Below are 11,751 nucleotides of genomic sequence, written 5' to 3' on the forward strand. Positions count from 1 at the left end.
CAGGAGAATGACGTAAACCCGGGAGGCGGAGCTTGCAGTGAGCTGAGATCCGGCCACTGTACTCCAGCCCGGGCGACAGAGTGAGACTCCGTCTCAAAAAAAAAAAAGAAATGTTGAACTCACACACCATTTGCCCAGCGGTCCTGAGGAGCCCACCCACAGTGCCCAGAGCCTCACATATGGGGCACACAAGTCAGGAGGTGTCATGGCAGCTTCACTCCAAGGGGCAGAGAGTCCACCTCTAGGATGGAGATGGGCTAAGCACGTGATGCTGGGCAACTAAAAAACCGGACCCAACCACAGCCTAGAGGACCCACCCCATCTGAACAGCAAGCACTCAGACACAGCACACCATACACAGGGAGCCCGACCCCAGGCCCTGAATGTGCACGTGTGATGTGCAGGGAGACATGAGGGACATGCATCAGGACACTTGAGACCCTTTATTTTCAGAGGGTGCATGGTGGGGGGCTGGGAGATTCTTTTCTTTATGTATTGATGCTTTTTCACTATTTGTGGCAAGTATGGATTATCTGCATAATCTCTGAAGACTAATTTAATAAACAATGTCTAACATTCAGAGGAACTACAGGAGGATGTCCCAATGATAGCGTGGACCATGGGGCCCCTGACTCCCTGGCTGCTCTCCTGCCCTCTCCCAACCACAGGCCTCTGCCCACCACCTAAGGCCCAGCAGAGGCTGCCAGGCTGGCTGGGCACTCACGTGTCTCAGAAGGTGCTGGGATCTCTCCAGCTCCGGGGGCCTGGCTGGGGCTCTCGAACTCGCCTGGTAGCAGCAGAGGGTCCATGTGCCTCTCGTACACTCCATCACTAAGAATTGAGGATGAGCCCGCAGGGGAGCCCAGCAGCATCCCTGTCAACAATGGAGGGACCTGTGACCCCAAGAGGTCAGGACACGCGCCAACAACAATCACACAGTTAAACCACAGGGACCTGCAGGTTCCAGGGCCCCATCACGACCCATCCTGCACCCTCATCCTTGGACCAGGAGACCTCCGGCCTGCAAAGCACCCAGAATATTTACTGTTAAGAGGCTGGGCTGGGTGCGGTGGCTCACAACTGTAATCCCAGCACTTTGGGAGGCCGAGGTGGGCAGATCACAAGGTCAGGAGATCAATACCATCCTGGCCAACATGGTGAAACCCCATCTTTACTAAAAATACAAACATTAGCTGGGCATCGTGGTGGGCACCTGTAATCCCAGCTACTTGAGAGGCTGAGGCAGGAGAATTGCTTGAACCCAGGAGGTAGAGGTTGCAGTGAGCTGAGATTGCGCCACTGCACTCCAGCCTGGTGACAGAGCAAGACTCTGCCTCAAAAAGAAAAAAAAGAGGCTGGTCCCTTTCCCTCATTCTTCTGGCTTCCTTACATCCAGAAGGCAGATGTGAAGGCAGGAGCCCAAGCAACTGTCCTGGCCCCTGAGAACCAAGGAGCTGCCTCACCAGCGTGGGAAACTTAATTATCTCAGGCAAGCCATAGCTGGCACTACGGCCTTCCAGGACCCCCTCCCCATCTCCTCTGAGCCATGCTTCTCCTCTGGGGCAGCCCACCTGGCTCGTCCAGAACATCAGCGAGGCCCTCCACCAGGGAGGCTGCCTTCTTGCAGCTCTCAGGGTACTGTGCCACCACCCAGGGCCGGACCTTATCAGGCAGAATGCCCAGGAACTGCTCCAGCACCAGCAGCTCCAGCATCTGCTCCTTGGAGCGCGCCTCAGGCATCAGCCACTGGCGGCACAGCTCATGCAGGCGGGCTAGGGTCTGGTGGGGCCCGGCAGCCTCCTGGTAGACAAATTCTCGGAAACGCAGGCGGGAGAACTCCAGGTCAGCAGGGGTCCTCTCAGGGATGGTCTCGGGTTCTTCCTGCTGGGCTCCGGCTGCTGACCCTGGCGTGGGCAGATCCAGGGGGGTTGGGGAGCTCCTGGGGGAGGCAAACGCCTTCTCCAAAGGCAGCATCTTTCCAAAACGGCACTGGAAAATGCGACACTGTCTAACCGGGGACAAGGTGGCTCCAAAGCAGAGGTGCCAGGGATTGCCAGGGGGCTCAGATGGTGCCAGAACCCACAGACCTGCAGAGGACACGGACAAGACAATGGCCTTGCATAAGGCCAGGGCACAGCCACCCCAGCTGCCAGAGAACAAAGACACCATACCCAGAGTTCATGCAGATTTCCAAGAAACCTGCTTGTTAGGCATCAGAACCTCAGTGTTGTACTTGTGTAGATAAAAAGTAGCATCTAAGTGGAGGGTAACTCATTCTGTGCATTACCAGAACTTTTTTCTTCGTTGAGACTGAGTCTCCCTCTGTCACCCAAGCTGGAGTGCAGTGGTACAATCTCGGCTCAATGCAACCTCCGCCTCCTGGGTTCAAGCGATTCTCCTGCCTCAGTCTCCCCAGTAGCTGGAATTACAAGCATGCACTACCACATCCAGCTACTTTTTGTATTTTTAGTAGAGATGGGGTGTCACCATGTTGGCCAGGCTGGTCTCAAACTCCTGACCTCAAATGATCCACCCGCCTCAGCCTCCCAAAGTGCTGGAATTACAGGTGTGAGCCACTGCACCCAGCATCATTACCACAATTTCAAAAAAATCAGTCATGAATAGGATGAAAATGAAAAATTACTTGACAATCTCTATGTAAACCTACATGTAAAAACCTTGAAATAGGCCGGGTGCAGTGGCTCATGCCCATAATCCCAGCACTCTGGAAGGCCGAGACAGGTGAACAACCTGAGGTCGGAAGTTCAAGACCAGCCTGACCAACATGGAAAAACCCCATCTGTACTAAAAATACAAAATTAGCTGGGCGTGGTGACGCACGCCTCTAATCCCAGGTACTTGGGAGGCTGAGGCAGGAGAATTGCTTGAACCCGGGAGGCGGAGGTTGCAGTGAGCCGAGATCGTGCCACTGCACTCCAGCCTGGGCAACAAGAGCGAAGCTCCATCTCAAAAAAAAAAAAAAACCCTTAAAATATTAGTAAACCCATCCTAACCATGCATGCTTTATGCTTCATTCTAGATTTGTGTTTATACCAGAAATGCAAGGTCTGTTTACATTTAAAAGATATATTATGTGGGCCAGGTGCGTGGCTCACACCTGTAATCCCAGCACTTTGGGAGGCCGAGGCAGGCGGATCACTTGAGGTCAGGAGTTTGAGACCAGCCTGACCAACCTGGCAAAACCCCATCTCTACTAAAAATACAAAAATGAGCTGGGCGTGGTGGTGGGCACCTGTATTCCCAGCTACTTGGGAGGCTGAGGCAGGAGAACTGCTTGAACCCTGAGGCAGAGGTTGCATTGAGCAGAGATTGTGCCACTGCACTCCAGCCTGGGCGACCGTGAGACTCTGTCTCAAAAAAAAAAAAAAAAAAAAAAAGATTAGGGGGATGTCAATTTCTAATAACATGAAGGAGCTGTGTCAAGACTGTTCCTGCAGTTAAAACCACCACAAATCTGAAATGAAATTATTTAGAAAAAAGCGTAGGGAGTGGGGGGCCCCCTCTGGAGGCCACTGAACCCCTGTTTCTGGAAATGGTGCAGAATGTAGGCCTCTACCAAAGCATCCACAGAACCAGGCAGGAGGGGCAGGAAGTACCCAGGAGCAGTGACAACGGGGATGGGGGGTGGGGGAGACCACAATGACTGGGAGAGTTTAGGTCCTGCCAACCCGTGCCCCAACCTCAGCTGAATCCCCGCATACAGGGCAGCCCCATCATTCAAGTAGAGCCAGTATTCAGGATGAGCTCCCTTGATTTTAATTGTGCACCAACAATGAGCTCACTAAACAGAACCCAGCGGGTCAGAGCTGCCCAGGCCTCCCGTCGGCCTCAGGCTCTCATGTCACTGGCTCCGGACACACAAGGGTGTGAACTGCAGCTGTCCAGCTTCTCCCAGGACCCGCCTGGGTCTGAAGGTCCACAGAGCCAGCTGGGAGGGGACTTCCCACAGCTGCAGGAAGCCCAGTTTTACAGGGAAAACCAGAGTAAACCGCACCAGGCCAGGTGCTGTGAGCCCTTCTCAGGTTGTCAGGTTCTGCTCCAACAGGATATGGGGCGCAAAGACCTCGCCGCTGTGGGGTGGGACGGGGTGTGTGATTCCACAGAAATGAAACATCTAGAACAGGCAAATCTATAGAGACAAAATGTAGACCAGCTGTTGCCAGGGGCTGGGATTTGGGGAAATGAGGAGGGACTGCTAATGGGTACAGGATTTCTTCTTTGAGGGGTGAAAATGCTCAACGGTGAGTACTGTATATTAAAAACCAATGAACTGTCCACTTTAAATAGGTAAACTTCATGGTATATAAATTAATAAGCTGTTTAAAAAACTAAACAAAACAAAGAAACAGGGCTGGGCACAGTGGCTCATGCCTGTAATCCCGGCACTTTGGGAGGCCAAGGCAGGCAGATCACCTGAGGTCAGGAGTTCAAGACCAGCCTGGTCAACATGGTAAAACTCCCTCTCTACTAAAAATAAAAAAAAATTAGCCAGGTGTGGTGGTGGGCACTTGTAATTCCAGCTTCTCAGGAGGCCTGAGGCAGGAGGATCTCCTGAACCTGGAAGGTGGAGGCTACAGTGAGCTGAGATCGTGTCACTGCACTCCAGCCTGGGTGACAGAGCAAGACTCTGTCCAAAAAAAAGAAAAAAGAAAAAACCAGAAGTTTGCAGAGAAACAACTGTCAACCTCTCTCTCTGTGGCTAGCAGAGTTTAAAGGGAACTGCAGAACTCTTAAGTGCCGTTGGAAGACATTCTACACAAGCTTCCACTTAACTCAAGCAAAACAGACCCATGACATGCCATCACCACCACCACCACGATACCTCTGCCTTTTCTGTCGCCCAGGCTGGAGCGCAGTGGCGCGATCTCGGTTCACTGCAAGCTCCACCTCCCGGGTTCACGACATTCTCCTGCCTCAACCTCCCGAGTAGCTAGGACTACAGGCGCCCACCACCACGCCCGGCTAATTTTTTTTGTTTGTTTGTTTGTATTTTTTAGTAGAGACGGGGTTTCACCGTGTTAGCCAGGATGGTCTCGATCTCCTGACCTCATGATCCACCCGTCTTGGCCTCCCAAAGTGCTGGGATTACAGGCGTGAGCCACCACGCCCGGCCCCCCCCCCGCTTTTTTTTTTTTAAACACAGGGTGGAGTGCAGTGGTATGATCATAGCTTACTACAGCCTCAACCTCCTGAGCTCAAGCAGTCCCCCACCGCAGCCTCCCGAGTAGCTGGGACTAAAGGTGCACATTACCCACACCTGGCTGATTTTTAATTTTTTTTTGTAGAGACAGGGATCTCACTATGTTGCTCAGGCTGGTCTGTAACTTCTGGACTCAAGGGATATGCCTGCCTGGGCCTCCCAAAGCGATGGGATTACAGACGTGAGCCACCGCACCCAGCCCCACCCTTTTGTTACTTCATAGGTCTGAGCTCTCAGCTGGCCCCTTCGGGAGACCTTTCCTCTGCACTCCTTGCACGCCCCCTCCCGACACCTGCTCACTGCCTCCGCCTTTTACCTCCCTACTGACCGCCTCCCCGACTGGAATGCGTACCCAGGAGAGCAAGGGTTCTTCACAGGCAGGTCCCTGGGCCTGGGCAGAGCTGGCTCAGCGTGTGTGGACTGCACAAACAGTGCAGTTCTGCTGAGGGGTATGCTGCCAGTGCCTCATTTGTTTTTGGCTGTTGTGGACCCCCATGTCCATCTCTGTGGGGTCCTTTCTGATCCATTTAAAGGACATATGGAGAAGCAGGATAGCTAGGGCACGGGGGACAACCTACTTACGACAGCCCCCACCGGGGTGCCCTCTCCTCACACACTCCACCCCCTGCCAGAGGACCCTCAGACCCGAGCACCTGCCTGCTCTGTGACTGAGCGCTTTCTCATGATTTAATCTCTGAAGGTGGGTAAACTGCCCACTTTCCCGTGACTTTTTCTTTACAGCTCTTTCTATGAACTAGTTAACGAGTTCCCTGTCTGGCTCCATCTTGCCGCTCTCCCCATCTGTGGCTTGTCTTTTCACTCCATGCTGTCTTTTGGTCACAGGTAATGCTCTAATGTTTCTTACTATCTAACAAGCTCTCTTTTATTTTTGGAGACAGAGTCTCGCCCTGTTGCCCAGGCTGGAGCGCTGCGGCAGTCAGCTCATCGCAACCTCTACCTCCTGGGTTCAAGCAATTCTCCTCCCTCAGCCTCCTGAGTCACGGGGGTTAGAGGCACTCGCCAGCACGCCCAGCTACTTTTTGTATTTTTAGTACAGATGGGGTTTCACCATGTTGGCCAGGTTGGTCTCTAACTGCTGACCTCAAGTGATCCACCCGCCTCGGCCTCCCAAAGTGCCAGGTTTACAGGCATGAGCCACTGCACCCAGCCTTCAACCATTTTTTAAATTGGACTTCTGAGTTCAGAAACCCACTTAAAAACGGTTTCTTTCCCTTGGGATTAGAAATACATCCTCTCTTTTGGGAGGCTGAGGCAGGCAGATCACGAGGTCAGGAGATCGAGACCATCCTGGCTAACACAGTGAAATCCTATCTCTATTACAAATACAAAAGAAAAAAAAATTAGCCAGGCATGGTGGCAGACACCTGTAGTCCCAGCTACTTGGGAGGCTGAGGCAGGAGAATGGCGTGAACCCGGGAGGTGGAGCTTGCAGTGAGCCGAGACTGCGCCACTGCACTCCAGCCTGGGCGACAGAGCGAGACACCATCCCAAAGAAAAAAAAAAAGAAAAATATATCCTCTTATTCATCTTCCAAGAACAGAGAGTAGCAGATATAAAGGGCCAGACAGTCTCAGTTTCAACTACTCAACTCTCCCTTGTGGCAAGTAAGCAGCCAGAGCCCTGTGTGTACCCACAGGTTTAGCATGTTCTTACACACCCTCATTTACAAAAACAGGTGGCCAGAGGTGGTGGCTCACACCTGTAATTCCAGTACTTTGGGAGGCCAAGGGGGGTGGATAGCTTGAGCCCAGGAGCTCGAGAACAGCCTGGGCAACATGCCAACACCTCGTTTCTACAACAAACAGAAAAATTAGCTGGGCACGGTGGTGCATGCCTGTGGTCCTGGCTACTCTGGAGACTGAGGTTGGAGGATTACCTGAACTCAGGAGGTGAAGGCTGCAGTGAGCTGTGATCACAACACTGCACTGCATCCTGGGTGACAGAGTGAGACCCTGTCGCAAAAAAAAAAAAAAAAAAACTAGCCAGGCGTGATGGCTCACACCTGTGGTCCCAGCTGTGTGGGAGGCTAAAGTGGGAGGACCCCTTAATCCCAGGAGTTGGAGGCTGCAGTAAGCCATAGTTTGTGCCACTGTACTCCAGTGTGAGCAACACAGCAAGACCCTGTCTCTAATAAATACAAAGAAAACAGGTCACTGCTGGCCTGCAGGTGGGTATGCTAACCCCTGTTCTGGAGCCTCTCCTGATGGGAAGCGTGATGCCAGCTCTACCCCCCGGCAATGGAGGCACAGAGCTCTACTTGGTGTATGGACAGAGGTGTGGTCCTGCGGGCATGTGATTTTGGCTTTCTTAGGACGCCAGAGGCACATTCACCTTGCAGAGAACCTGTCTCCACAAAACAAATTGTGAGCTCCATAATGTGTGTGCACAGAACCTTCCCTCATCAGGACCTCACAATCCCAGAGGGGTAGGAACCAGCAGCAGCCCCAAGGTACAGGTGGGGAAACAGAGGCATGAGCAGGCAAGCACTAAGGCTGGGACCCCACCTGCAAAGTGATGCTGCCACTTGTCATTCCCCCTCCAGGCCCATAAGCCCACCCTTTAAGAGGCTTCCTGCCAGCCCTCCCCTCTAGCCCTCATGGCCTCCACAGTGGGCAGGTCCCAGCCAGCTCCCCCCAGCCCCTCTCCTCCTGCTCCAGCTTCCCAGCTCTGAGCATGGTGGAGGCATCAGGGTCTAGGTAGAATGAGCAAGGGTCCTTGGCCATTGGCAGGGGTGGGATGAGGTGGGGAGGATGGGACACCCTCCGGCTGGGTCACTGGCCAAGACAGTGGGGGACACACATCAGCCGCTGGGGACAGGCACGGGAGCTCCTCTCCTCTGTGCCCTTCCCCCGTGAGCCTCTCTGGGAAGCCACCTCTGCCTCCCCTCCCTCCATTCACCTGCAAAGCAGAGGCTTCCATGGAACCAGGGGTCTCCTAAAATGCCCAACTGCAAGGAAGCTGCTGCGTCCTGTGAAAACAGCCTCTCCATGTTCATCTCCCTTCCTACTGGGACCCTGATGCTCACAGCCAGGAGGATGAGGCCATCTGAGGAGCCTCCAGAAATCTCTGGCCTCGTGTCTTCTTGCCTCCTTCAGCCCCATCCCTGGTCACACTGTCAGAAGGACTCTCCTCTTAGAGATCTCACCGGGGCAGGTGCGGCAGCGAACATCTATAATCCCACAGCCTGGGGAGTCTTAGGCAGGAGGATTGCTTGAGCCCAGGAGTTGGAGGCTGTAGTGATATATGATTGGCCAGTGCACTCCAGCCTCGGCGACAGAATGAGCCCGTGTCTCAAAAACAAACAAAAAAGAGACACCACTGGGACCCTTTCCTGCCACAGCCTGCTGGAATGAGGCCACACCTTTCTGGAGTCTGGCTCGGTCACTGGGCAAACCTCCATCCCCCAAATCTTGGGACCGTCCAGGATTTGCCTCAGATAGGATTGTCCTGGAGCCCAGCCCCCCAGCCTCAGCAAATGAAGCAGTCTGCACAAGTTTTGTTTTTGTTTTTTTTTTTTTGTCTCGCTCTGTCACCCTGGCTGGAGTGCAGTGGTTTGATCTCGGCTCACTGCAAGCTGTGCCTCTGGGTTCACGCCATTCTCCTGTCTCAGCCTCCTGAGTAGGTGGGACCACAGGTGCCCACCACCATGGCCGGCTAATTTTTTTGTATTTTTAGTAGAGACGGGGTTTCACTGTGTTAGACAGGATGGCCTCTATCTCCTGACCTCGTGATCCGCCCGCCTCAGCCTCCCAAAGTGCTGGGATTACAGGCGCAAGCCACCGCGCCCGGCCAGTCTGCACAAGTCTTGAGCCAGTCCTGTAGGCTTTGCCGTACCCGGAGGCCTGGAATACAGAAGCTGAGGCAGAGGGAGCCATGGTGGGTGAGGGGTGGCTGAGCTGAGAGGCCCCAAGCCTGGTGGGTCTCCAGAATCCTGTGACAAATCCCCTTCATCCCAGGCTGAGCAGAGCTCAAGCCTGGTCTGGCCCTCCGTGGGCCCAGCCCTGGCCACCTGAGGAATATTTGTCACAGCTCTCCATCCCACCCCACTCATCGGCAGGGTCTAGCAAACCACCCCACAGCCACAGGCCTGAGGATCAGCCAGGGAAGCTCAATGCATGGGGCATGGTTCTCGATGGGTCGCCGGATATTCCCAGGGTCTGCCCTGGCTTCATCCACAGATCACTTATTATAAAAGGGGGTAAAGGTGCTTTCAAAAGAATGAAAAAACATGGAGTGAGGGTCGTCGTTCACATCTCAGCTGCCTTTTGTGGTCCCTGATCCACTCACCAGGACACACAGAACCAGAGAGAGGTCCTGGCAACTGGCCTAGGATCCCCAAAAGCCCAAGGCCAGAAATACCCAGGAAGTCACAGATTCAAGCATCATGCAGAGAAAACAGCAACTGGATTCGACACGTGGCCCTGCTGTGACTCCAGGGCAGGAAACCATCTGCAGGACACGATGGGATGGAAGAGGTGACATGGAACCAAGGAGGTGACATGGAACCAAGTGACTGTGCCACTCAGCCTCCCCCAGGAATCAGCAAGGACTCAGGTGCATATATGCGAAAGTGGAAGGAGGACAGACAAAAATGAGGGAAGCGGGGAGGGAAGGAAGCAGGGAGAGAGGAGAAAGGAGAGGAAGGAACAGGAGCAGGGAAAGCCGGACAGTATGGAAGGGGGTGGGGGGACTGGGAAAAGGAAGGAGGAACCGGGGAGGGTGAGAGAAAGGAGATGGGGAAGGAGTGATGGGAGGGTGAGTCAGGCCCCCACCCCAACCCCCCGAGTCAGGCCTGAAGCCAGTAACCCCACTCTTGCCTCTTCCACGAGAGGGGTCTCCGAGGTGGGCGCAGACACCTAACTCAAACAGAACCCACCCCGAGGTCACTGAGAAGAGGCAAGATATCCCAAGGGTGGGGGCGACAGAGACAATGCCCATCCTAGGCTCCCCTTTGGTCCCCGCGCCCTCCACCCCTTCCCTGCTCCAGCCCCTGGGGCCACAGCCTGCCCAGCTTCCCCCAACCAGGGACACCCTCACACCCTCAGCCCCCACTTCCTCCCCTCCTCTTCCCTTCAGGAGCCTCCCCCTCCCTCCTCTTCCCCACTCAGAAGCCTCCCAGTCCCCCTTTTCTCCCCCCTCAAGAGCCTTCCCCTCCCCGCTTTCTTCCCCCTCAGCAGCTTCCCCCTCCCCTCTTTCTCCCTCGTCAGGAGCCTCCCCTTCCCCCATCTCTCCTCCTTAAGGAGCCGCCCCTTCCTAGTCTCCCACCCACAGGGTCCCCTAAGCCCCTCCCCTCCCAGAGCCTACACTGGGTGGGGGTTGCACTAGCTCCCTACCTGCCTGTAGGGCCCCTCACCGATCCCGATCTCAGCCCCACCCCCGAGGGGACCCGGCCCCTGCCGCGCGCTCCACGCGAGGGCTGCCAGACCCTCGGCCTGCTGGACGCACAGCGGGGCTCGCACCCCAACCCCGGGAACACCCTGGCCCCTTCCTCCAACGCTGCCCCCAGAGGCGTCCTCACCGTCTGCCCCGACGGGGTCGTTCCCTGACCCCCGCGCTGCGGCCCCGGGACCGACCCACCTGCTGCGCAGCTACCCCAGGCCGGTCCCAGCCGCCCGGAGCCCCAGTGCGCGATGGCGGCCGGCAAACTGCGCCTGCGCACTGGGCCTCACCGCGGACTACGAGTCCCACAATGCCGCGAGACAGTGAGGCGAAGGGGGGCGAGCAAGGGAGCCGTGACAGGGCTCACGGCCAATCAGACGCGAGCGTGGTCTCCCGGCGTCCCGCCCACTCCGGCGCCTGCGTCATTTTGGGCACCATGGCAACGAGGTAAACAAGCGGGTAAATAATAGGCCCCTGACAACCAGAGACCGGAGAAACAAAGACGGTGAGAAACAGAGAAACAGAGACAAAAAGACGCGCAGACCGGGAGGGAGAGAAGCATGAAGACCCATAGACGCTCGGGGGCAGACCAAGACGCTCTGGGGTCCCAGAAACAGAGATGTACAGAGACGGACACGGAAAGGGACAGACCAGCTCAGGCTCAGGAAAAGAGAGACCCAGAGAAGAGGAGCACTCGAGGCTTAGACAGATCTGGACAGAGATACAGAGACAGGGACTGGCAGACCCAGTACTGGGGAGACAAGAGGTGGAGACCCAGAGACACTGATGCGCTAAAATGGGTTCTGCAGTTTCAGGGAGTGGATAGAACTCAAAGATTACCCACCCCAGGGCTTCAGGAGCTGCTGAAATGAGGGAAACGTGAGCGGCAGCCGGGGAGAGGGCTTTGGCAAAGTCCTATATAAATGTAGCCACCCTGGAAGGCAGGACAGGGCCAGGAGCTGCTTCCTATTTCAGTTTTCCAGACAGAGGCGCTTATGAAGATACCATTTTGGTCGTTTTTGTATGAACTGATTTTTAAAATGTGTATCTAAACAGTTTATATATTTTATTTTAAATTTACATACACCGTACATTTTGGTATCCAGTTCTATGAATTTTAACTCATATCC

The 11,751-nt window shown here is 54.8% G+C and overlaps 1 protein-coding gene across 1 annotated transcript in view; it reads right to left on the reverse strand.

Annotated features, from left to right (window-relative positions):
* ZSCAN18 (zinc finger and SCAN domain containing 18) overlaps positions 1–2,282 on the reverse strand; it is a 7,144-nt gene extending 4,862 nt beyond the window's left edge. The window contains exons 1-2 of the mRNA XM_011979747.1: positions 1,572–2,282; positions 725–874 (exon numbers count right to left, since the gene is read on the reverse strand). Coding sequence (XP_011835137.1) covers positions 725–874; positions 1,572–2,169 — 748 coding nt within the window. The 5' untranslated portion in view covers positions 2,170–2,282. The remainder of the gene's footprint in view (positions 1–724; positions 875–1,571) is intronic.
* Positions 2,283–11,751: the final 9,469 nt, after the last annotated feature.

The sequence above is a fragment of the Mandrillus leucophaeus genome, unplaced genomic scaffold (assembly GCF_000951045.1).
Source record: "Mandrillus leucophaeus isolate KB7577 unplaced genomic scaffold, Mleu.le_1.0 Scaffold205, whole genome shotgun sequence".
Lineage (NCBI taxonomy): Eukaryota > Metazoa > Chordata > Mammalia > Primates > Cercopithecidae > Mandrillus > Mandrillus leucophaeus.